The sequence below is a fragment of the Diceros bicornis genome, chromosome 13 (genome assembly GCF_020826845.1).
Source record: "Diceros bicornis minor isolate mBicDic1 chromosome 13, mDicBic1.mat.cur, whole genome shotgun sequence".
NCBI lineage: Eukaryota > Metazoa > Chordata > Mammalia > Perissodactyla > Rhinocerotidae > Diceros > Diceros bicornis.
Window position 1 is genome coordinate 23361779 of NC_080752.1, and position 25656 is coordinate 23387434.

The following is a 25656-nucleotide window of genomic DNA, read 5'->3' on the forward strand; positions in this document are numbered from 1 at the left end:
TTCAACTCGCAGAGCTGTATAATTACAATGTTGGTTGCATTTACAGCCTTACCAAGTTTCTTATGAGAAAGTTAGGGCATTGATTGGGAGGGTAGCGGGACCCTGAAACTAGGAATGTGGATGTCTGGTTGGGCTCAGGGGAAGCTGAGAACCTTGAACCCCTATGTTCTCTGAGCCCCTCTTTCCAGTGGAAGCAGCTGCCCTCTACTGTCTGAGGAGAACCTCAGAAGACCCTGAGATAACCTCACGTGGGTCAGGGGCCTAGAAAAAAGACGCTCATTCTATTCAAAGTCCACAAACCTCCCCTCCTCCGTTGACTCTAGACCCATAAGCAGGGTCCAATCTCAGCATGCTGGAGGGGCAGTAAGTACAAAGTCTGAGCCAGGAGGAGATAGCACATATACCCCAGTAATTGCAAGATTTCATTAATTCACACTGAGAAACCTGGGAATTGTGCGTGGGAATGGAGCCTAAGGGTGTTAGCCCATGGCAGACCATGGGGTTGGAGCACTGGCTTGGGATGGCTCTATTGATATGGGTGAACCTACCAGATATTCTAAACTTAATGTGTTGGCTCATGTCCACCGCTGGGAGCGACTCTAACAGTTCATTTGGTTGAATGAAATCTGGACTCAAAGGTGGATTATGGTTAATGAAGTTGAGATGCTGAAACTTCCCTAGTATAATGTAGAGGAAGGAATTCAAGGGCACAGGGAGACAGACATGTTGGAGAGGATTTACCATGTGTGAGCAGCACTGCCCACTACAGCCCCTCACAGGACTCATCAGACTTATTTTCTCCTTAGTGCTATTCCTATGATAAACTACAGGAATACATTTCCTAACTGAACCATCCTTGCATTCCTGTATACACTGCTTATTGTGTCATTCTGCTCAGTGTATTATTCTTTCAGTGTGCCGTTGGGTTTAGGTTTGTTGGTATTTCATTTAGGATTTTTGAACTGGTAATTCATAAATGAAGTTGACATGTGGCTTTCATTTGGTTGAGATTATGCTTTCTTCAAAAAAGAACTGGGAAGCTTTTCTTCTTCTTGGCTAAGAAGTAGTTTAAAGTCATTTGGCATCAACTGTTCCTTGAAGGCCAGTCGGTTTTCCCCCACACCACCTGAAACTGGTCCTGCTCTGGGGGAAGCTCCTTCCAGCCTTCTCTTTCCCTGTGTGGTCATCGTCTTGCGTAAGTTTTAGGTCTACTCTGCAGTTTAGTTAAACACTATTTTCCTAGGAACTAATCCATTTCATCCAGGCCTTCAAATTTATTTGCATGGAATTGAGAAAAGTACTCTCTTATGATTCTTTAAATTGCTTCTGTGTCGTTATTTTGTCCTTGTCACTTTTTAAAATTTTGTGTCTTTGTGCTTTTTCCATCTTTTTGATTAAGTCAGCTATTGGTTCATCTATGTGATTTTTGAAGACTCATATTTTGGGTTTATTTATTAGTTCCTCCATTTTTCCGTTCCATTTATTAGTTTTTGCTTTTATCCTTATTAATTCCTGCCTTTGATTCCCGTTTATTGCCTTTTTCTAACCTCTTGAATTGAGCACACACTTCATCCATCGTCATCTTCATTGCTTAGTAACATACCTGGGGCCAGAACTTCCCTCTGGGGACTGCTGCGGCTCGTCTCCATAGTGGCTTCTCTGGACTGTTTTTGTTACTATCATTTTTCCAACATTCTGCAATTCCCAATTTGACTTCCTCTTGGACCCAAGAGTTGTTTCACATGCAGGGAATTTTAAAAAGTTCATTTATAGCATTATTGTCTTGAGATTAGGTAATGTTATTGATATCCTATCATGAACATTTTCTTGGTAACCTAAAATGTGGTGATTTTGGGAAAAGCAGCTGCAGCCTCTCTTCTTGGGTAAGTCTGACTGACATCAGTTAGATCCACCTTGTCATCTGCTCTGGAGGCCGTCCAGGTCTTGCTTGGTTTGTCCACCTGGGTGCTATGGCATGAGGCTGGGATAACGGCCATCCCTCACGTGTACCTTCAGACAGAGTGGAAATGGAAACGTCCCCAACACAGGTAGTGGCAGAAAGGGAGGGTTAGAGGCAGGACAGACTTTGCCCGTGGAGCTGGGGAGGACGAGCCCCTCTCTGTAGGGTCCCCAGGGCTGTTTTCTGGTGCAGAACCCGCTCTGAGAGCCAGGAGCCTGGGTGTGGCTCCTAGACACCCGGGCTAACTTGGACTGTGATCATGTGCAAACTTGGACCTCTCCCAGCATTCAGAATGGGATGAGGCTTACTTCACAGTGTCTCTAGGGTAGAAAAGAAAGGACTAACGTGTGTGAAGACCCCTAGCGAAATGCACGCAGTGCTGCACGACTGGCTAGTGGTGAGCTCGTTGACCAGCAGTTAGCTCCACCTTCCCAGCTTCGCCCCATCTGTGAGCAGTCCTGTGCCCAGCAATGAGGGCAGAGACCAGGCCAGGCATCCAGGCTGCAAGGCGAGGGACGCCCCCTGTCACACCCCATCGGGGCCTGGGTTCTCTCAGCCTCTAGCTCGGCAGTGAGGGGCAGGAGGGCCTGGGAGGCAGGTCGGGGGCTGCCCAGGGAGTGTGGGTGGGTCTGCAAAGAGCATCAGCCCCTGGAGCAGGTGGGGCCCGGGCAGCCCTGGAAACGTCCCTGCAGGCTGCACTCCCAGGTCTTGGGGAGGGGAGCGGTTACTGCATCAATCACATCTTAGGATCCTCCAGCACTGAGAGGCTGCTCAGTCCTGGAGCCACCCAGCGGTGGGGGGAGCACAGGGAACTAAGACCCTCCCCGTGTCCTCAGGGGCCGGCGGTCTGCCTTCAGGGCAGAGGTGGGGGACAAGGGGAACACGGCTGGGCCAAGCAAAGGCTGACCTGAGAGGGGAGATGGTGGGAGACGAGCTGTGGGACGGTGGGTGCTGCCGCTTGAGGGGAAAGAAGCCCCAGTGAGCCGTGAGGCGGGGCTGCCTGGAGGAGCCGAGGTGGAGCTGGGCAGCCTCACGCTGTGTGACAAACTCCCGCATGACCTTGAGAGGACAACAGGGACACGATGTCTGGGGGGAGGACAGCAGGAGCAAAGCAGGGGTGGGGGTAAGGAGGGCCCCTGGGTGACTCCTCCCTCTGCCTCCGTCCCTCCTGCGGTGGGGGGGGGGGCTGGCCTTCTCCATGACCTTGGCCCCAGGGCCAGCCCTCACCTCACGGCCATAGGGGCGACTTGGGAGCTTTGTCCTTGGGGAGGCCCAGAAGCTGCAGGAGCCCAGCCTGAGAGTCAGGCCAGGGTCAAGGGCCGTTTCACGCCCAGGGAAGGGCTTCCTAGGCCAGCAGCCTCTCTCCAGGGCTACAAGGGTCCAGCCTTAATCCTGTCGAACCTGCACGTCCCAAGCCAGGGACAAGAACCAGGGCCGTTTCTCTGAGGGCCGAGCCCCAGGTGTGGGCCAGGAGGGGCCCAGCTTCTGGGACCAGGCTGCCGTCGTGGCCAAGGGCTCTAGGCCTCCCAGGACCGTCGCTCCAGGCAAGCAGGATGCTCCTCCCTCTGCATCCCAAGGCTGGTTGTCCACCACTGAGCCACCACGGGGATGGGAAAGGGGGGGGGACAGCATTTCCCTAATTTGGGGGAGAGGTGCACTGCAGGGTCTGGACATGGGGTGAAGACGACAGGGCGGCCCCATGACGGCCCGGAGAGAGTTGGATCAGTGGAGCCGGCAGCCCGAGGACGCCTCCCTCCGGACTCTCGCTCTCAGCCTCTTTAGACCGCCATGCTCGGGGTCCACCAGGAGGCCGCTCTCGGCTGCCGTCCAGGCCTCCGCGTAGCGCCGCTCCTCCAGGCAGCGCTGCCCGTGGCACAGGAATGCTTGGGCAGTGGGGGTCCGGCCCGGCCGTTCCCACAGGCTGCTCTGGGCGAGGGTGGGGGCCAGCTTGAGGGCCTGGGCGAAGGCCCCTGCGGCCCCGGCCTCATCCCTCAGGCTCAGCAGCAGGCGGCCACGGGAGCAGAGGTCCTCCACCTGCATCGGGAGGTCGCTGTCCCCCAAAGCCTCCCGGAGCACGAGGTCCAGGTCCCTGAGTGCCCGGCCAAACTCCCGCAGCTCGGCCAGGCAGGTGGCCCGCAGGCGCAGGTGACAAGCATTGCTGTCCCCGGCCAGAATGGACAGTGAGCAGTAGCCCAGGGCCTGCCCAGGCTGCCCTGAGTTCAGGAGGGTGCTGGCTTCCTCGGCTGCAGCCTGCAGAGGGGACACAGGGAGGCAGGGAGGGACAGTCAGCCTAGAACCACGAAGGCTCCTCTAAAGGGGGTGGAGGCACAGGCAGAGGACCCCTGCCATCCCACCACCCAGGAAGCTCTCCGGCCTGCAGGCCTGGCTCAGCCACCATGCTCCTCCACTCCTCTCCTTCCCTTTCTCATAGCCCTGCTGCCACTCTCACCTGGGTGACCTCCTCCCTCTCTCTCCTTCCCTCCCTCCTCTCCTCACCTCCCCAGCAGGCCCCTCTGACAGGGCCACTGCCCGGCCTCCCACCCTGCCCACCCTCCAAAGGCTGCCCCTGCCCTGAGGACAGCAGCAAACACCGCCTCTGTCCAGCCGGGTCCTTGAGCCCCCTCCTGGCCGCCCCAAGGTCAGGAAGACAGGGCATACGGGTATCACTAGCCAATAAGCTGCCCCTGAAAACCCTGCGCAGCCAGAGTCCGAGTTGGGGGAAAAATGTGCTGTTGCTCCCCCCGGCTAGCGGGGGTGGGTGTGGGGGGACTCATGGCGTTTTGCCCCAGCGTCTGCCAGCATGATGCGGGGCTGGGGTTCAGTGCCTGCTCCCCCGGGACCGGCGGAGCGGTGCTTCAAGGACGGCTGTGGTGGACTCATCCCCAGTCCCAGTGGATGCCAGGGCAGGCCAGAGGTCAGCAAGCGCTGTCCGTGCTAGCCCTTCCCTTCCTGGGGCCTGCGGACGGAGGCCCTGGCCTCCCGCTGTCTGGCGGTCCAGCCTGCTCGCCTCCTTCTGACCCCCAGCTCACTTCTTTTCTGAGCGTGGCTGAAGCCCACTCCGGACACAAGACGCCTCACCTCCTCTCCCCGACCACCCCGCGGATGAACCCGCCTGCCTGAGGCTCCCCACCGACAGAAGAATAAGGCGCATTCAGACCCTGCCTTTCCCGCTGTCCCTGCAGCGGGCTGCACCGACGCCCCGGGCCCCGCCATGCCCCCAACCCCCGGCCCCAGGGAGAAAGCACAGGGCACCCAGCACTGGGCAGGCGCGCTGTCTGGGGCGCCAACGCCAGGCCGGGTCGCAGACGTCTGCGCTGGGAGGGGGCAGGGAGACCCGGCCGGACCAGCGTCCAGCGCCCACGGCGTTGCTGCTGGGGGCTCCCGCGCGGGCGCCGCCGACCTGCCTTCCGCCAGAGGCACAGACCCGGCCAGGCCCTGAGCCCCCGCTGCAACCCTGCTCCGGCCCTGCTGTGAATCTGGCCAGCCACTCCAAACCCGCGTGCGGAGCCACTTCCTGGCGGGCTCTGCGCGGCCCCGCCCGCGCAGGCGCAGTGCCCCTGGAAGCGGGGCACGACCACTTCCGGTTCACTTCGGGTAGGTCCGCGTCGCTAAGCAACGGCAGCGCGTCGCGCGGATTCACGGCACAGCCCGAACTAGCCTCCAGGCGGCGGCCCTCCCCCTCCCCCTCCCCCTCCCGCCTCCCCCTCCTCCCGCCTCCCCCTCCTCCCGCCTCCTCCCGGCTCCGAGACCCCCTCGCCCGGCCCCCCCATGAACGCGGAGACCCTCGCCCGCCCCTCCTCCGGGCTGGCCGGGCTCCGGCCGCCCCCGCGCTCCAGGTCCTGGTGACGCCCTCTGCCTGCTCGGCTCCCCCAGCCCCAGGAGCAGCCCCCTCCGCATCGCCGCGGCGCCCTCGGCTCTCTCTGCCCCTAACGCCCGGGTAGCGGCCCCTGCATTAACCCCTGGTGTTAACACCTCGTGTGGCTCCTGTCCGCCTGAGGAACCCCGGGCGCAGAGCCCGCTAGAGCCAGGGGCAAACGGAGCCTAAGGGGAAACCCTCGCCCCGGGCCACACGGGGTTCATTCCCGTCACTCCGGCCCCACAGCCCGTTTATGCTCTCGGCCTCCCCTACCTGGCGGCCCCTTCCCCACCCGACCCCCAAGAGGTTAAATTCAGCCACTGGAGCGTCCAGTACCCCGGCCCTGCCTCTCCTACCGCCTCCAGCCAGCGGAGGGGCGCGGTGGTCAGAGCGGAATGGAGGACATCCTTCCTCTGCCCCACCCCACCTGCTCCTCTGTCACACCGGCTTCCTTAGCGCTTGGCCCAGAAACCTTCCCTCCCCCCGCCCCTCCCCCCCGCCCCTCCCCACGCCCCTCCCCCACGCCCCTCCACGCCCCTCCTCCCCGCCCCTCCCCTCGCCCCTCCTCCCCGCCCCTCCCCTCGCCCCTCCTCCCCGCCCCTCCCCTCGCCCCTCCTCCCCGCCCCTCCCCTCGCCCCTCCTCCCCGCCCCTCCCCTCGCCCCTCCTCCCCTCCCCACGTCCCTCCTCCCCACCCCACCTCACCCTATGCCAGCTGCACCTTTTTGTTTCTTGAACATGCCAGGCTGTTTCCTACCTCCAGGCGTTTGCCTTGGCCTGTCTGTCGCCATCATGGTCTCACCTCCAGTTCCACCTCGCTAGCCCACTGCCCTGTTCCAGGGTCTTTCTGACACCGACACTCTCTGAAGTGAGCCCCCTCACTGTCCCCCTGACATGCGGTGGCTCCACCGGCGCCTAGTGGAAGGCCCTATACATTCTTGTTGGGCCACAGGCAGCGACCCCAGCCTGACCTCCCTTCACGGCCCCCTCTCAGCTCACCACCTGCAGGAGCCGGCCTCCCCACTCCGCCTCTCCTGGCCAGACCTGGGGCCTCCTGCTCACACCCCCCACCCACCTTGCCCCAAACTCAAATCAGGTGGGCAACAGGCAATGCACACCTGCCCTGGGCCAGGGTCTCATGCCCGAGGCGCTGGGGAGGGGCTGGAGCGGGGGCTCCGCGTGGTGCTGTGACCTGAGTGAGGCTATGCCGCTCCGAGGCCTCCAGGAGACGCAGCAGGAAGCCGAGGTCCCGGGCGTCCGTCTCCGCCAGCCCCTGCAGGTCCCGCGCAGCAACCAGCACCTCTCCCTTCTTGAGGCGGAGCAGGCCCCGTCGGGCTCGGGCGGCCTCTGATGGCGGGGCGGGGTGCAGGACTTCTTGCAGGCGGGCGCTAGCCTCCTCATAGCTGCCTGTCAGGGATTCAGGAAGGACGGTCAGGATGGGGCTGGGGCAGGGGGCAAGACAGGTGGGACTCACTGGTCACTGCGCTGGGAAGCCCACCACAGCCTTTCTCACTCTGCACAGGCTGGGGGAACACTGGCTGATGGAAGGGCTCAGCCCCAGGAGGAAGGAGCTGGGAGCAGAGGGACATAGTGACATCATGCTGGTCACATGGACTTGCCTCTTCCACTCTCCCCTCTTTAGGGGGTCACTAAAGTCCATGACCCTCAGGCCGAGCCGCAGGGCTCTGAGCCCCCTCACTGGGGCAGGGCAGCATGGGACAGGAGCCACCCTGGGCCCCCAAAGGTCTTGGCGGGGGCTCCTCACAGGTTTGGGAGTGATGCTGACAGGCCAGGGAAATGTGGGAGCAGAGAGACCTCCCCTTTCAAATCAGTCCTGAAATGTTTTCAGGATTTTGCAGAAGAGACCGACCTTTTGGCACATGTGGGCTTCAGACGATCCCACCCAGAACAGGGCCTGGTGTCCCGTGGACACTCACTAAGCATTTACTGAATAAATGCTTGAGTTTATGAGGAGGCCTGAGCATTCGAGCCTTTTATGAAACCCCAAATCACGCCTGTGGCAAAGCCACACAGGTGACCAAGAGCTAGAGACACTTATACACCAGGCCCCACACGGGGACCCCATCACAGGTGCTGGGACTTGGGGTGGAAGGGACCTTAGAAGCCATTGAATCCAGGGCCTCTTTCTCCCATTTTACAGAAAAGAATTCAGGGCTGAGCGGATCTGGGACCCACACCCTTGTTCCCCACGCCTGGGCCGTTGCATACCCATGGCAGTGAGCACGTCCACCAGGAGGATGTGCCAGCTCAGCTGCCCGGCATCGATTTTGATCAGCGCCTCTCCCGCGGCTAGGAGGCCGTGAGTGTCCTCGTCGCTGAGGGGAGCCCTGGTGTCCAGTAACCGGCTCAGGAGGGCCCGGCAGTGGGAAGAGAGACCCTGCGTGATGAGGGCCTGGGCCGCTGGCTTCAGAGAGTGGATCTCAGGGACCACCGTCCTCGGGTCGAGCTTCAGAGCCGAGAGGATGTCGTCCACAGCCTCCTGCAAGGGGAGGGGCGCAGGGGGTTGGCAGAAGTTGTTCCAGCTGAGTATTTGTCAAGTGTTCCTCACAGGGCCCGGGTGTTGGGGACACTGTAAAGGGCAGGGAGTCCAATTTCTGCTCTCCCACATCTTGGGGGGTCAGCCAAAATGAGGGCCCATCTGGTGAGTGACACAAGGCAGAGCATGGTGTATTAGAGTTCTGGGAAGGAGAGGTGGTCTGGAAGCAAAGAAGGAGCACACTGCTAGAGAACCCGCTATGACACAGAAGGTGGGCTTGAGCCGCACCCGAAGGGCAGCGAGCACGTGGCAGGAGGGCCGGGGGCTGAGGTGCAGTTTGGAGGAGAGGAGGGCGAGGAGGTGTCTACAGGCCCCCACCGTGCCGTGGAAGCACAGGAGGTCAGGGCAGAGGCCGGGCCCTTTGGGGGAGGCTTGATGGTCGTTGGAGTGAGTCATGTGCATCTGACCTCTGACCTGGCCAACAGTCAGAAGTCATGGAACCATCGTCACATCCATCCTCCTCCTACTGGTTTTCCACTTGTCTTTTTTGTGGTGACTTTGTTCCTCCCTTTCTACTTTCTTTTGGGTTAATTGAATATTTTTAGTATTTCATTTTAATACCTCTATTGGCCTTTTAACTCTGCCTCTTTTTAATATTTTTTAGCAGTTGCCCTGCAGATTACAACATGTGCTTTAACTTACCGCAGTCTATGCAGAATTAACATGGTGCCAGTTCACGTAAGATGTGAGAACCACACAACAGCAAATCTTATTCACCCCATCCTTTGTGATATAGAGAGGTTTGTTCAAAGAAATTAAGAGAAGGAATAAGTTTATTCTTTTGTATTTAGATATGCTCTTTATTTCTTCCAGCAGAGAGTTTCCATCGGGAGTCAGTTCTCTTCATCAACTTCCTTTAGCGTTTCTTGTAGTGCAGGTCTGTGGGGATGAATTTTCATCTTTCAGCTTTCATTTGTCTGAATATGTCTTTAATTTCTCTCTTATTTTTGAAGGATGTTTTAACCTGCTGGAGAATTCTGGGTTGACACTTTTTTTCTTTTAGTGCCTTAAAGATACCATTCCATTGTCTTCTGGCTTTCACTGTTTCTGCGACAGTCATTCTTCATACTGTTGTTCTAGTGTATGTAATGTTTCTTTCTTCCTCTGGTTGCTTTGAAGATGTTATCTTCATCTTTGGTTTCAGAAATTTGACCCAGATGTGCCTAGGTGTGGTTCTCTTTGTATTTTTCATATATCATTACATACGTATGTATTTGAAGAAATAATGGCAGAAAGTTTCCCAAGAAGCTCAACAAATCCCAAGATGATGAGCACAAAGAGAACCACACCTAGGCGCATCTCAGTCCAATATAGATATAGATATAGATGTGTGCCCCATACTTTCTCCTCTGGGACTCCAGTTACACAGGTGCTAGACTGCGTGGAATCGTCCCAGAGGTTAATGGAGCTCTCTTCATCTTTTAAAAATCCTTTCCCCTCTCTGTTCTTCAGACTGGATAATTTCTACCGGTCCATCCTCAATTATTAACTCTTTCTTTGGCAGCTTGCAATCAGCTGTTAAGCCCATCCAGTACATTCTTAATTTCAGATATTATACTTTTCAGCTCCAGAATTTCCACTTGATTCTTCTTTATAGTTTCCATCTCTCTGCTAGGGTTCCCCATCTGTTCACACATTATGACAGAATTTTCCTTTGAGTCCTTCGCATGTGTATCATTTCTGCTTTAATGCCCTGTTTGGTAACTCCAACCTCTGAGCCATCTCAAGCTCTGTTTCTATTGAGTACTTCTTTTCCTGATTATTGGTCACATTTTTCCTGGCTCTCTGCATGCTAGCAGTTTTTGGTTTTGTGCTGGACTTTGTGGACAGTACGTTGTAGAGAGTCTGGACTATGTCGCTGTCCTGTGACGGAGGTCGAGTTTTGTTCTGGTGGGTCATTTTCATTCTGTGGGACTTGGTTTTGTTCCTTTGAGGGCAGGTCCATTTCAGTTTTGAACTTAGGGTGTGGTCTCAACCCAGGGCCCAAGGTGTTTGGAAAGCTCTCTCTGCTCTGGCTGGGTCAGAACTCCATCTTCCAGCCCGGCCTGACCCTGGGTCACTAGGAGCCCTCAGCCCCACCACAGGTGAGCTCTGCTGGGCCTGAGTCCTGGCCTGCATGAGCAGTCCAGCCCTGAGACAGGAACCCACGATGAATTCCACGAAGTCTTCTCTCCTCTGCATCCAAGAAGCCCCCTCTTCTCTATGGCCCTTCCAGCAAATTCCGGCCACTGCAGCAGCCTGGACCTCCAGTCTCTGCCCCCTCAGCCCAGCAGACCCACTGCCCACGTCCTTGTGCAGCAGCAGGAGAGGCTCCCAGGCAGGAAGTCGGTTCTCACGGGGCTCACACGGGGCTCCCCTCGTGTGGTTTCCCTTCTCTCGGGGATCGCAGTCCTCTATGGCCTCTTGGTCATGCCTGAAGGCAGTTGCTTTTTGTATTGTATGCAGTTATTTTGTTTTCAGCAGCCCAATACCAGTTACCATCTCCTAGCCAGAACTGGGAGTTTGCCCAGAAGCTTTTAAAGTCCGGGGACGGGGGTCTTCTGGAGCAGGTGTGCAGGGGATGCAGGTCTTGGAGAGATAGAGCCCTGAGACGGGTGGATGGAGGATGGTCCTCACTGATCCTTCCTACGCCCTGGCTTGGGCCCTCTGCACCTAGTGCTGGCCACTGGTAACCCGGATCAGCTGGTTACCTTCGCAGGAAAAAAGCCCCATTCTGTGCTGGCTCACGGGAATTCCAGACGCCAGGTATGGAGCCCTCGTTACGGGCTAGGCACCAGGCTAAGCATCTGACGGCCTTGACCAAGCAGTCCCCCAGGCTGAGTGTCTGACGCCCTTGAACAAGCACCTCTTCCCATTTTACTGATGCTGACACAAGGCTCAGAGACGTTACAGGACTTGCTGGTAAAGTTAAAGAGAGGGGGAACAGGATTCTGGACCCTGGCAGCCTGGCTCAGAGCTCCTGGCGCCACACCTCCTCTCGTGGTGAAGGGGTGGAGGGCATGTGGGCAGCTTGGCCTCAGCCCATCTCCAAGGGGAAGTTCATGGGTGTGACGGGTGGGGTAGCCCCTGCTCCACGTCCTGACTCTCAGACATGCCGTCTTTTCTGCCACAGACACAGGAGGAGAGGCATTTCTGGGGCACCTCATGGAGGAGCTGCTGGTGTGTTGAGAGCACCTTGCGGCGGGTTTCTAGGACCCGCTCCCGCAGCAGAGGCCCTCCCGGCCGAACCTTGTCTCTGTTTAGTGGGCTTGTCCCTGCGAACCACAGCTGCTTGCTCAGCACAGGAAGGGCGTGTGGAGGGCTGGGCTCCCAGCCACAGTGAGCGCCCGGCGGGAACAGAAACCAGGCTGCCAACACCCGGGTAACACCTGCTGGGCGGAGGCGAGCACCATCTCGAGGTGCTCTCATCTCGGCGGCATCTTGGATGGTTTTTCCTTGCTTCCTAGGATTCCAACATTAAGAAAACTAAGAAACCAGGCAGGCAGGTTCCCTCTGGGCAGCACGTCCACCCAGCAAAGCAGCAGGGCAGACAGCCAATGTCAGTCTCTCGCCAGTGACATGGCCCTTGGCTGAGAAGCACCCTTGTCCAGGGCGGTGGCCGCCTCCGGGCGCGTCTTCTCTGTGGAAAGTCCCTGCCCCTGCATGCCAATAATCCATACACAGGCCCTGCATAGACAGCTCAGGTCTCATTATTTTAAGCTGGGAGGCCCCCTGGTGGCCGTGAGGGTTTGCACAGCCACCCAGGCTATCTGAGGCCGGGAGGCATGGGGACCTTCAGTTGAAAGGGAAAGACCCCTGACACCGGGGGTGTGACGATGAGGCTCTGGGAGCCCCAGTGCAGGTGGGGTTTGATGGCGTCTCACACTCGGGATGGCCTGGCCCTGTTCCTGTCTCCTCGGGGCTGGGAACGGAGGCAGCGCCCGGGTCTTTCTCAGATGCTCCTCCCCTAAAGCTCCCTACACCTCTTATGCCCAGTCCCAGGTGAGGTGTGGGGCTGGTACCTTCTGCTGGTCCAGGGCCAGGTGCAGGAGCGCCCGTCCGCACAGCGCCTGCACATTCCTCGGCTCGGCCCGCAGCACGGAGTTGAAGTCGAACATGGCGGTCTTCTTCTGGCCCAGGAACCCGTAACAGCGGGCACGGGTGAGCAGGGACTCGGTTGCCTGACTCCCTGGAGGAAGGGGCATGTGGCATCAGGACTTGACCGTGGCAGGCACAGGGTACAGTGTGTCTGCCCTCACCCAGTGTTTACTGCACCTGTCCTGGTACCCAGCGATGGCGGACGGGAGCGTGCACCAGCTGCAGGGCCATCGTGGGAGCTCACAGACCACTGGGCACCGTCTGGGTTGACCTGGGGGCACTGGCTGTGGGGCACAGGGAGCCCAACCAGGCCGTGTGGTGTCTGAGAGGGCTGGGGACAGACAGAGGCGGCTTCCAAGAGGAGGGGGCCCTGCAGCTGCACCTGAGGTGAGGCCAGGCAAGGGAAAGGAGGGGAAGGGTCCTTGGCACTGGGGCTGGAATGGCTCCAGGCTGAAAAGTACCGGGTGGGCAGGGAGGAGCCGCCTGAATTCTGGGCACAGGAGGCCCCTCTCCAAAGAGGTCGCTGCCACCACACCCCTTCCAGGGGTCTGTCTAGTGACGGACACAGGGAACCACACGCTGGGCCCTGCAGGTTGCTCTGGGTCATGTCCCCTTCCTGGCTAACATGTGCGAGGCACGACCTCTGCACCAGGCGCCATCCCCGCACTGTCTGAGAACGAGCTCCCCCTATCCTCACTCCCACCCTACACAGGCCTCTCCATCACCCACCCGGAGACGAGGAGAGTGAGGAGGCGCCCTGTGAGTGCAGAGCCCGGAGTCTCCCAGGCATTCTGCTCCCGAGTCCACATTTTCAGTCCCCATGCACCCACAGAACTCGCTGTGCATCCTTGGGAAAGTCCCTTCCCCCAAGAGCAGGTGCTCTAAGCCATGGCACCAAGGACGCCCCAATCCGATGCTTGGGCCAGGCCCCTGCCCAGCGCCCAGGGTGGGCACGGCGGGTTGGCCGGGCGAGTGGGAAGCCAGGCGCACACACAGAGCCTCGCTCTATTTCTGGGAAGGGCTCAGAGGAGCCAGGCCCTCACCTCCCGCGTTGGAGGGAGTGGAGCCTACCTGGAAGAAGGGCCTTGGCTGCCCTCCTACCCTCAGGGCCTGGGGTGTGTGGGACGGCAGCCCAGGTCCCAGCGGGTCCAGCCCCTCTCCCAGGCTTTAGCGTGTTCACTTGGATGGCCAGGGCCTCGGTGCAAGATGCCCTGAGCGAGTGGCCCCTGCCCCATGGATGCTCCCGGGGTGCACACACCCGTGAACCAAGCACATCCTCGGACCCCCAGGTCCCCGGCCCCCAGCATGGCTGAGGCTCCCCACGCCCCCATGTGCCTGGCACAGGATGGGAGCCCTGGGGGCAGACAGGCAGCTCCTACCTGCAGAGAAGATGGCCAAAGAGAGGTAGGCGATGGCCTCCCTGGTGTGGGCCTCACCCTCGGCCCTGCTCGGCCCCGCCCGTAGGATGGCCAGGGCCCTCGCATGGCAGTGGCCCTGCAGGAGCTGCCGGTCTTCATGGCAGAAGACGTCCAGGGTGGGCTGGAGGCAGGCCGTGTCCCCGGACTGGACCACCTTCTTCACCAGCTGCAGGGGAGGGCGAGTTACCACAGTTCTTCCCTGTGCCCCACGCCCAGATCATCCCACCCCTTTCTCCTTGCAGGGATGTGGCTCACGGGGAGTGTGGCTCCTGGGGGCATGGCTTGAGGAGGACAGGGACTGCATGTCCCCAGCACAGGGCACAGGGAAGGCTGGGGTCGCCGAGGTGTGAGTGCTCCTCTCCCCTGTGTGATGGAGGTTTGGGGGTGTCCCAGTGTCCCTGAGCCACGCCTCCTCCGCCATGACGTGCAGGTATCTGTCCCTTCACAGGTCCACACACAACAGGTCCAAATGAGGAGCACGAGGAGAGGGGGCTTTCAAATCACGACGTGACAGAGGGCATGGGGAGTCCTTCAGAAGGCGAGGGTCAAAAGCCCTGGACCAGGCCCTGCTCTGGGCAGAGGGAGACCCCAGGTGGACATAACCTCAGCTCTCTGGCCGCTCCATCCCAAAGAGACCCGATACTGCTCCTGCTGGCCACATGCGTGTGGACACGGGTCCCAGAGCACCCTTTCTTCCCGCCTGCATGGCCCAGCACAGGGAGACCAGAAACCTGGCCAGAGGGGGAGGAGGAAGCCGACAGGGCCCAAGCTCTGGCCCCAGAGCCCAACATCTCTGCCTTGAACATGACCTTCTGACCCTGGTTCCCGCAGGAAGCCCTCCTAACACTGGAGGGAGGCAAGGTCCCACTTCTCCTGGGAGCAGAGTGGTCTCAGAGAGGTGAGGCAAGCAGGGCGTGGGGGCCCCTGTGCTGTCCCCCCCAGGGCAGGGTCACGTCCAAGCCTGGTCTACATGGGAGATTTGGGATGAAGCTCGGCCTACACTGGACTCTTGGTCCTTTTTCTTCATAACACAACAAAAGCAAACATGGAGCATCTGTTGGAGACTGGAGAACTGCTGGGCCCTGGGGTACCTGCTCCAGCTCATTCCCACAACAACCTGCAAGACCAGGGCACAGATGAGGAGACTGAGGGTCAGAGAGGTGAGGGACCTGCTGGAGTTGGCTGAGCTGGAGGTGGCAGAGCCCGGGGCTGGGACAAGCTTTGCCTGCTCCAAAGTCCAGGCTGTCTGGGCTGTGGGGTGCAGAGCAGGGGCCACGGGAGGCCTGGTGCCCTCCACAGAGCTGTGCCCCGTTTCCACCTGCCCTTCCGTGGCCCACTGGGACCTCCTCACCTGGTTGGCGTCGTAGAAGAAGCCCCTCCGCAGCTGCAGCAGGGCCAGCCGCACCAGCACAGGGGCCGCCTGGGGCCTCTGGGAGAGGGCCACCAGGAGGGCCTTGTGGGCGTCATCCAGGTGGCCCAGGCGGTACAGGGCGTCGGCTGCCAGGAGGCGCGAAGCCTCATCTTCCGTGTCCAGCTCCATCAAGAGCGTGGCCAGCTGGTGCACGCCATGGGCGTTCCTGCTGGGAGAGCAGCTGGAGGAGAGCTGGCCCCTTCCCCACACCCCCTTCACCTGCCCAGGTAGGCGTGCCACAGGCGAATCCTATCCCTGTGCACCTGGTCCAGGCAGCTCCCTTCCTGCCAGGCTGCAGAGACCCTGTCCTGCTGGAAGGACCCTCACACACGCCGTCCCCAGAAGCCCTGGCTGCCCTTTCCAAAATCCAGCCCTCGGCCCCCTCCCGCCACCCTGTGGGGCAGGCATCTTAGAGGGGGGAATTGAGGCTGTGCGCTGATCCCCAGCTGACCCTGCCTTGGTGTTCTTTTCCACAAAAACAGGATAACAGTGTTGGCCTTGTAGGCTCAGGGGTGTGTGGTAGGCAGAGCTGGGTAACACGCAGGTTGCACTTGGAATGATCCTGGTGCACTTGTGGGGACGTGAGTGAGCTCCCACAGGGAAGGGGGGCCAGAGCCTTGCGTTTGACAATTCCCAGAAAGAACAAACAGAAGGGCCTCAATCACAGACATGAAAGTTCCTCCTCACCAGCAAATCAAAACAATGCAAATTCAGCAACCAGGAGGAAGAGGAAGTTGGGCGGGGGAGGAGGGGGGGACTGACATCAAACACCCCCCAGGAAGCCCCCAGCTCAGAGCTTTTAGCTTTGCTGAAACACCTCGTGCCACCTCCCAGCCGCCAGAGACATGCAAATTAAAACAGCTGCAGGTCCACCCGCTGGGCTGGCAAAGAATTTGCAAAATGAACATCAGGTGTGTGGCCAGATGGACAGCAGCAGGGCCTGAAGTCAAGAACATTACAGGGGCCGTGCTCCCTGACCCGGGAACCACCTCTGCCTCCATCTTAAGGGCAGAACATCTTGGAGACGGGACGTTACCCATGATGCATTATAACTAATGCCCAAAGGAAGGCATGGTGGCTACTGGGCTGCTCATGAAGCATGTCAAGTGGCAAAGGAAATGTTCAGGATCTATCGTGTAAAAAACTGGAATATAAATTGCATATACTACATAAATTCAGTTCTGTGATGTATATTTCATAGGCACAAAGAGAAACAACTAGAAGGAGATGCTAGCAGTGGGATAATGGGTAAGTCTCATTTTTCATTTCCGTTTTTGATTTTCTAATTTTCTATGACAAGTAAGTCCATAGTGCATCACGCTGTTTGGGACCAAAGGTCCCAAGATCTAGGCCCTGGCCTTAATCTGCTACCAATGCTTTAGGGAAATCACCCAGCCGCTCAGTCCCTCAGTTTACTCATCTGACAAACAGGAAGAAACACACCCTTGGCTACCTCGCGCGAGACCAGAATGAAGCAGCAGCCCCAGGCGGGCGCTGGGCTCTAGTTTTTACCCTTCCTGAGCAGCGGGTCTGTCCATCTCCGCGGCCTTACTCGGGCGGCCCGGCGCGCCCCTGGTTCCCAGGTCCGGCCTCCGCTGCAGCATCCGGCGGCCCTCCTCCCGCAGAACTGTCAGCAGCAGCCCCCGCTGGTTCCAGGGCACGTAGGCCTTGGTGACGAGCAGAGTCTCCTCGGGCCGCAACCGGCAGGCGGTGACATAGTCCAGCGCGCCCAGGAACGCGCTGCCCGCCAGCACCCGCAGCAGCCCGCGGCCACACAGAGCACGCACGCAGCCGCCCGGGTGCGGCGGCGCCTGCTCCACCACCGCCTGGAAGTCCTCCCGGGCGCACTGCGCGTCGCCGGCGTGCAGCGCGCAGAAGCCGCGCAGCGCGAGCAGGGGCGCACGGTCCCCGGGGCGCGCGGGCCGCAGCAGGCGCTCGCACAGCACCCGGGCGCCCGCCGCGTCCCCGGCCAGCAGCAGGCACTCGGCCAGGCGGGCCCCCAGTGCCGGCCGCGCCCTGGGCGGCACCACGCGCCGCAGGACACGGAGCGCACGGGTCACTGGGGCCAGCAGCTCGCGGTCAGAGTCCTCTCGGAGCTCGACGCGGCTCCGCACGGCCTCCTGGAAGTGGGCGAAGCCCACGTCCGCGGCCTCCTGCACCTGGGCACACAGGCGCTCCCGGTCCCCGGCCGAGAACACGGCCTCGAACTGCCTCCGCGCCCCTGAGGGGCTCCCGCGGAAGGCCTCATGCAGGTCCAGAAGCAGGTCTTGGGTCCCGCTGTCCAGGAAGAAGGCCGCAGCCGCTCGGGTGACCAGCAGGGCGGCCAGATGCTCCCCTGTGAAGAGAACAGAGGCGTTGGTCCTGCCTGTTGGGCCAACTCTGCCCGTGGTGCCTCCCATAGCCCCCTAACCGTCCAGTGCTTTGGAACCTCTGAAGATGTCGCAGCATCTCAAGACTTCCAGTAGCCCAGGGCGTCACAGCACCGGGAAGAGCACTGGCAGCAGGGCCCAAGCCCACTGGTGACAGACCAGGATCAGAAGCAGCTGCTCTGCCTGCCACCCCAGCACTCTGCTCTCAGCAGTCACAGTCTGTCTCACCTTCAGCCAACAGGGAAATTTAGTTACCACGCCTCTTTTTATCCCCCTGACCTTTTTTTTTTTTGTGAGGAAGATTAGCCCTGAGCTAACATCCGTGCCCATCTTCCTCCACTTTATATGGGACGCTGCCACAGCATGGCTTCACAAGCGGCGTGTCTGTGCGCGTCAGGGATCTGAACCTGTGAACCCTGGGCCACCGCAGTGGACCACGCACACTTAACCGCTTGTGCCACGGGGCAGGGCCTATCCCCCTGACCTTTTAATGATGGATTTTAGGGCTGAGTTCCCTCTCTGGTATCAGCCTACCAGGTCAGAGCTGAAGTCTGACTCTGTGACATTGGTAGGGCCTGGCTGTTACTGCCGCATCTTTGTTTCTTGCCTTCTTTGGGCTACGTTGGGTCCCAACACCTCCCTCTTGAAACAGAGGTGGCTCCATCAGGTCCAGGAAAGAGGGGACGACACCCTCAGTGCTGCTGACAGAGTGGAGTCTTGGGGATTGACTGCATCCCGCTGTGCCACAGTTTCCTTTTCTGCTGTATAATGGGGATTCCAATGGTCTACACTCACAGGGCTATGAGGATTAAATGGATTAATGTATGTCCAGTGCCTGGAACAGGGCCTGGTGTGCAGTGTGACTCAGTGAGGTTTCGCATCAGCAGCAGTGTCCCCTCCATCATCGTCACACTGTATGTCTGAGCAACTTAAACACACTCATGTGAATGGGGGCTTTCTGACTTCCGAGCCACCGCATCCCCAACAGGGCTCCCGAAAGGTGCACACCTGAAAACTCAGTGCTGCCCAGGGCTCAGGGTCCTGGGTGCCCACCCTTATATTAAGGTTAGAAAAGTGCTGCTGGGGAGGGGAAGTTCTCAGAGCCCTGGCCGGTCTCCATCTCCAGTCTCTGAACCTCCACTTCTGTGCTTTTTGCACGGAGTCCTTCAGAATTCTCTAAGAGTTTCTGTTTGTAACCTGACTCAATAGCCATGCAATAATAATCCTTTACATTGAAACAGAAGAGGGAAAACACCTTCACCTCTGCTGGAAGCAAAACTGCCGCCAGGCTGTCCTGTTGCCATTGGGGGAAGCGTCACGTCACAGCTCAGAGTCATGTAAAAAAAGCATCTTGCAGCCTGATGTCAACCAACCAACCAAGCAACCAACAACAGGGTCACCCTGTCTCGTCCTGGTGGCCAAAGTAAAGGAAACGTTGAGCCTTTCCTGTCAGTTACCAACTCCTGAACAGAACAGCTCTATCCCTGGTTTGTGCAATAGCTCACGGACCCCAGGGCGCAGCAGCAGGTGGAGAGCCCTTGGGACCTGGGGCGAGTGGTCATTAGAGACCCACATGGAAGTGTGTTCTCTGCTCTGCTTTCAAGACTCCAATTACACACGTTAGACTTCTAGATATTGTTCCACACGTCACCAGGGCTCTGCTCATTTTTCTTCTGTTCTTCATATTGGATAATTTCTAGTCCATCTTCAACTTCACTGACTCCTCTGCTGTCTCCAACATGCTACGAAATTTTCATTTCAGTCATTGCTCTTTTCAATTCTCGAATCTCCATTTGGTTCTTTTTTTATAGTTTTCATTTATCTGCTCAGATTCCATATCTTTTCATTCATTATGACTATATTTTCCTTTAGTCTTTGAATATATTTATAATAGTTCCTTTAAAGTCCTTAGTCTGCTGATTTCAGCACCTGGATCATCTCAAGGTCGGTTTCTATTGACTTCTTTTCTCCTGACTGTGGCTCACATTTTATTTTCCTGTTTCTTTGCATGTCTAGTAATTTTTTATTGTACACTAGACATCTGGTTGATGCTTTGTAGAGACTCTGGATTCAGTTACGTTCCTCTGAAGAGGACTGGATTTTATTTTAGCAGGCAGTTAAACTGGCTAGGAGCAAACTCCATATTCTGTCTCTTCTCTGGTGGGCAGCAGCTGGACTCTCTCTGTGGCTCTTGCAGCTTCCAGCTGCTGCTTTCTCAGGCTCCCCCGCATGTACAGTCTGGGGGTCAGCCAAGGAGCTAAGTGGATTCAATACACAGATGGTGGGCCTCACCTCCTGATGTGGTTCTCTCCTTCCAAGGATTTCCCTTCTAACTTTTCTCAGCCCTGAACTCTGTCCTGACATCTCAAGCCAGTTAAAACTGCAGCTGTCTGTTTTACATGGATAAAACACGCATTGAGGTGTTTCCTCAGGCAGAAAGCTACAAACATGCAAATTTCATCTGTACAGTCCTCATCTTTCAAGGGTCAGCTTCCAGTTTCCGCCTGCATTTGGTCACTGTTCAGTGCCTCCAACTGGTTGCATTTTATTTTTTGTCCAAAGTTTATAATTGCTGCCTGTGGGACACAGAGTCTCGTTAAGCTACACCACCATTACTGGAAGCCAGACTCTTCTATCTTTAGATTTAAACATTTTGACAATCTGGGGGATATAAAATGCTATCCTATTGTTGTTTTAATTTTCATTTTCCTGATTACTCGTGAGGCTCATTTATTTAAAAATACTTTTTTGCCAATCTGGGGGTAGGAAGTGGTATCTCATTGTTTTAATTTGCATTTGTATCATTACTATGATGTTGAACATTTTGCACATGTTGATTAGCCATCTGTGTTTTCTCTTTTGGGAAATGCTTTTGCCAATTCTTGTATTATATATATTTTTTCTTATCGATATGTAGGAATTCTTTAAATACTCTGGGTACTAATCTTTTGCCCATTGTACATTTTGCAAATATTTTCTCTCTGTTGTGGATTGTCCTTTCATTTTCTATAGTTATGGGCAAAACAGAAGTTTTAAATTTTTGATTTAATCACATGTATCAAATTTTCCTTTATTGTTTCCACTTTTTGTATCTTAAGAAGCCCAGCTGTACACAGAAGTCTTAATGATATTCTCTTATATTTTCTTTTAGAAACTGTAAAACTTAGCTATTCACATAATCCACCTGGAATTTACTGTTTTGCATGGTTGGAGGTTGAATAATGGTCCTCTTCTTTCCTTACAGATTTTATGGGTCTGTTTCCGGCCTTTCTAATTTGTTGTATTGGTCTTTCTATCTACCCCTTAAGTCAATAGCCTTCTGTATTGAATAATATAGCTTTGTATTAACTGGTAGAGCAGATCCTTATACCACCACCTTCTTCTCCATCTTCTCCTTTTCCCCTCCCTCCCCCCTCCCTCTCCTTCTCCTCCTCCTTCTTCTCCTCTTCCTCCCTCTCCTCCTCCTTTATTATTGGTCCTTTGCTCTTCTATTATAGTATCAAATCTTTCTAACAATGGACATTGAATATCTCTCCATTTATATAGATATTCTTTTCATACGGTTTTATAATTTTCTCCGTAAAGTCCTATGACTCTTTGAAATAAATTATTTTCTGTTGCTATTGGTAAATGGTATGTTTTTAAACCGTAAAGTTTCTATTTGTTGCTGTTATCTATAAATATAAATGATTTTTATATATACTGTTAATTCTGTTACTATATCTAATACATTTTTGTTGTTTCTTTTGGGAAACATGTTGTCTGAAATAATGATTACTTTGTTTCTTCCTTTCTAGTCTTACATGTTTATTTTTCCTTCTTATCTCATTGCATTGACTAGCATCTCTAGTACAATGATAGATAAATGGGAGAGTGGGCAGCCACCAAACTCTTGATTTTAAATGGAAGGCTTCTAAAATATCACCATTAAGTATAATATTTCTGGTAGATTTTTGATAGATATTATCTTTTTCAATTAAGTAAGTGTTCTTCTGTTCCTTGGTCGATTAATTTTTTGGAGTGTTAAATATTATAAAATACTTTTTCTGAATTTGTTGCAGTGGTTATGTGTTCTTTCTTCCATCAATGAGTGTAGTGAATTATATTATGATGGAAACATAAAATTATAAATCCTATATTATTTAACTCAGTTTTGGCTAAAATGTGCATCAAAAACTGATGCTTTGACTCAGTTAGCAGTTGTATCAGTTACTGTTGCTGTGTAACAAGCCACTCCAAGACTCAGTGGCATGAAACATCGACCACTTCTATTTGCTTATAATTCTTCTTCAATTTGGGCTGTGTTTCCCACCTATGGCATAGTTCTTAATGAAGGACCCTGAACGACTGGGAGGTGGTTGTCCCGGGCGCTTTGGGAGAATAACCATTCGGAGCCCTGGCACCTGGATGCTTACCCACTGGGAGATTTAAGTTAAAGCTATTCTGATTCTGCATCTTGTCCTAATACACTGAGTTTCCCTGTTTGTCTGTTTACCAAGGCAGAGCACTTTCCAAAATATAGAAGGGTTTGTTCAATGTTTCCAAGGACTTTTGATAAGTAACGTTGAGATTAGAGTACATTTATTATGGGAAATTTATTTATTCACACTGTAAGCCACGCTTGCGTTGCTGGTGTTGATAAGGTGACTCCTTGTGACATAAGTGACTTTTGTCTAATTAACAAAGCGTTTCTAAGGGAAGGCGCTCCCGTCCACTTCAGAGCCAAGGCAGGACAGACAAGCTCCCTGGCAGTCCCCTCTGGGGGTGGGGGCAGAGTTTTCTAGCACACTTGCTCCCCAAGGCTGTAGCCCTTTAGGGGTTCTGGATTTCTGCAGAGGTCTCTACTAGTGGAAGACCACTCCACCGTGGGAGTTGCTGAATGCCCGCAGCCTGCCGTGGCGTTGGCCCCTGCTCACAGGCCACTGCACGTTTGTGCTTTGGGCACCGAGGGTCCCCTACTCAGGATTCTTGGTGACTTTGTTGAGCATTTTTAGGTAATTTATATGGAAGGGTTTCAGGGTATCTGGTCTAGCATACTTCCAGAAACAACTTCGCCCACTCACATTCCAGTTCTCTTTGTCTGCTCCTCCTCTCACCTTGCGGTCACCAGTAACCTCTGTGTGGCACACTCAGCAGACACTTTTTGTCCTCTCCTCAGGAAGGAGGTCACAGCGGCAGCCTTTGGTGCAGTGCACAGCACTTCATCTCGCAGACACCCTCCTCTCTGGCCCTCACCATCACCCTGCAGGCTCAGGGTTCCTCCTTCTTCCTGTCCTCCTGTCCCCTGTGCTGGGTCCTCTTTGGGGGGGCCAGGTGAGGGGTTAGGAGCATCCGGAGGCCATATTCCAGCCTACCACGAACATTCTGCGTGCCCTTGGCAGCCCATGGGCACTGGGGCCGTGGCTGCACCCACCTCAGAGGGCTGTAGTGCAGACTCAATGAAAATGCACATCAGACTCTTAGAATGGGGGCTGCCCACTAAGTGTTCAGTGACCAGCCGCCAACAACGCCATCCGTCCGGCCCCTCCACGTGGCTGGCTGCCCCACTCCCTCCCTCTGTGCTCACTCCCTCTCTAGACCCTTGACTTTAAATCCCTTCCTTGTGCAGACAATTCCAAACCCTTCTTCAAACCAAGTGCCCTCTCTTCTCAAAGCTTCTGTCTAGCTGCCTAAGGACGTGTCCACTTGATCGGCTCAAGGGACATCTTTTTGAGCACTTAGCGGGTGACACCATTTTAAGGGTTTGATGCCCATTTTCACTGAATCCTCACAGCCACCCTCAGAGGTGGGTGCCACCATCTCCACATGCACACGGGCATGGAGAAGCCACGCAGCTGGTAGTGAGCTCGGAATGCTCCAGGCAGCAGGAATGTGGCTCCTGGGTGCTCCTAACCACGCAGCCCCCCGCCCCACCCCCCACCAGAAGGAAGACCCAGCAAAGGGGCCAGGCAGGAGCAGTAGCATCTCAAACTGGGCACGTCTAAAATCTCTGATGCCCCTCGTCCTAGTCTGCTCCTCTCTGCCCTCTGCACTCCAGTAGCTGAAGGCAAAGTCCTAAAATTTTTCTCGACCCTCCTTCTCCATGCCCACTTTCCACCGTTAAATCTTCCCACAATCTTATCATTTCTAACTCAGTGATATCTCAGACCCATCGCCTCTCTCTAACTCTTCCTCCTTGATCTGAGCCTCCATCATCTCTCACCTGGACCATGGCCACTGCCTCCCAGCCTGGACCACCTCCCGGCCTCCCAGCCGGCTCTGTTCTCACTCCGGCTTCTACAGCACATTCTGCACCCAGCGGCCAGAGGAAACTTTCAAAATGCAACCCAGAGCACCTCACTCCACAGTGAAACCCTCCAGTGGCTCCTCGTTGCTCTGAGGGTGAAATCCAAGGTCCTTTCGAGGCCAGCAAGGTTCAGCCACGGCTACTGTCTTCAGAGCTCCCCCGACCCTGCCAATAGCCACTCTGGTGCCATTCAGTGGCATAGACTAAAGTTCTTTCTCCCTTAGGGACCTGGCATATTCTGCTTCTGCTGCCTGGAATGCTTCCGTCTCAGCTCAAATGACACCTCCTCTGAGAAGCATTCCTTGACCACGAGGCTAGAGCAGCACCCTGCGTGTTCCATTTCTCAAAGCACGTATTTTGTTTGCTTCTTTTCTTGGGTCCTTCTTAAGTGCAGGGGCCTGTCTGTCCTGTCACTGTGGTGTCCCCAGCCCCAGCACAACCCCCACCCCTGCCATAAGCAGGACTTAGCCATGCTGTGACGGAATGGCCGGAGTGACTTTCGTCCTGGCCTTAGGGGGATGTGAACCGCACTCATACCTTGGGGTCTGCTGCCCGTTGGGTCAGACTCAAGGGCCCGGCTGCAAGCTGCCCGGCAGGCCTCGTATCTGCCAGCATGGAGCAGAGCTTCAGGAGACAGGGCGTCGCGCCAGGTGCCACCGGAGTCCAGGGCAGCCAGGAGTCCCCGGCAATCAGTCTCCTGCCAGCTGGTGCTGTCCCCGGCCTCCTGGTGCCCCGAGATGTAGTCCTGGAGGGCACCGACCAGCACAGGGAGGTAGGGCTGCTGGTGGGTGCGGACGAAGGTCACGGTCCGCTCAGTGCTCGAGGCAAAGGCCTGCAGGTAGTCCGCCACGCCGGCGTCCACTCGCGTCCTCGACAGGATCCAAGCAAGGGCGCGGGTCAGCTGCAGCTCCAGGGTTTGCTGAGAGTGAGCGTCCAGCAGGGCACCGCAGCGCTGCACCACCTCTGCGTGGCAGCCGTGTGCCAGCAGGCCGGCCAGGGAGTGCAGGACTGCAGCTGGGTGGTCCGGGCAGAGGGTGGCCAAGAAGGCTGAGGCCAGGCTCCCCGTCAGGGAGACCACTGCCATGCCGTCCCAGTGGATGGCCGGGATCTGGCTGTCACCGCGGCACCAGGCCTCCAGGGTGGCCACCACGGGTGCCCCCCGCACCTCGGCCAGGGCAGCTCGGACCCTCCGCACCGCCGAGGGGGCGTGGCAGCTGAAGGCAGCCAGGTAGAAGGCGGTGGCCAGTGGGGGCTCCCCCAGGGCCAGGTGCTGGTCCCCCTCCTGGCAGAGGCAGGCCACAAGCTCCTGGGCCGACATCACATCTGTGTCCCCGAAGGGCTCATGTCCAGTCCTCATGGGTACCTGGAGGAGAGGGTGTGGTTAGTGCACAGGTGACCATCAGCTGGCCGGCCCTACAGCCCCTCAGCCCTGCTACAGAGACACCTCCCCGCCCCTCCCCACTGAGACCCCAGTGTCAGCACAGAGCCCTGGTGAGTGAACACAGGGTGAACTCAGTGTGGAAGGGTGTTCGTGGTACTTCCTCAGCAGGAGGTCCCCATGGGGCTGGGGGCATCTACCAGGGTCTCCCAGCCCAGGCTCCCAGCCCACTATTTGCCTCTGGGTCTCAGTTTCCTCCTCTGCAGAATGGGACTATGACCCTGGTCAGCTATTGACGCTCTGTGGACATCCGACCTCTGAGCACCCAGGTGGGGAGGAGTTGGAT

The 25656-nt window shown here is 56.5% G+C and overlaps 1 protein-coding gene across 1 annotated transcript; it reads right to left on the minus strand.

Annotated features, from left to right (window-relative positions):
- TTC34 (tetratricopeptide repeat domain 34) lies at positions 1-25289 on the minus strand. The gene is made up of 8 exons (XM_058553863.1): positions 24470-25289; positions 16790-17612; positions 15218-15443; positions 13828-14032; positions 12373-12539; positions 8044-8314; positions 7007-7221; positions 1-4210 (listed from the first exon to the last, which is right to left on the minus strand). Exons 1-8 carry the CDS (start codon positions 25287-25289, stop codon positions 3683-3685), a joined length of 3255 nt encoding a protein of 1084 aa, XP_058409846.1. The 3' UTR covers positions 1-3682.
- Positions 25290-25656: the final 367 nt, after the last annotated feature.

Excerpts from the sequence above, each read along its gene's own strand:
- TTC34 (XM_058553863.1), bottom strand. The coding sequence starts at position 25,289 with ATGAGGACTGGACATGAGCCCTTCGGGGACACAGATGTGATGTCGGCC. Across the intron at positions 14,033-15,217 it reads TCTTCTACGACGCCAACCAG|CTGGTGAAGAAGGTGGTCCA; the intron begins GTGAGGAGGTCC and ends CCTCCCCTGCAG. Across the intron at positions 12,540-13,827 it reads TTTGGCCATCTTCTCTGCAG|GGAGTCAGGCAACCGAGTCC; the intron begins GTAGGAGCTGCC and ends CCCTTCCTCCAG.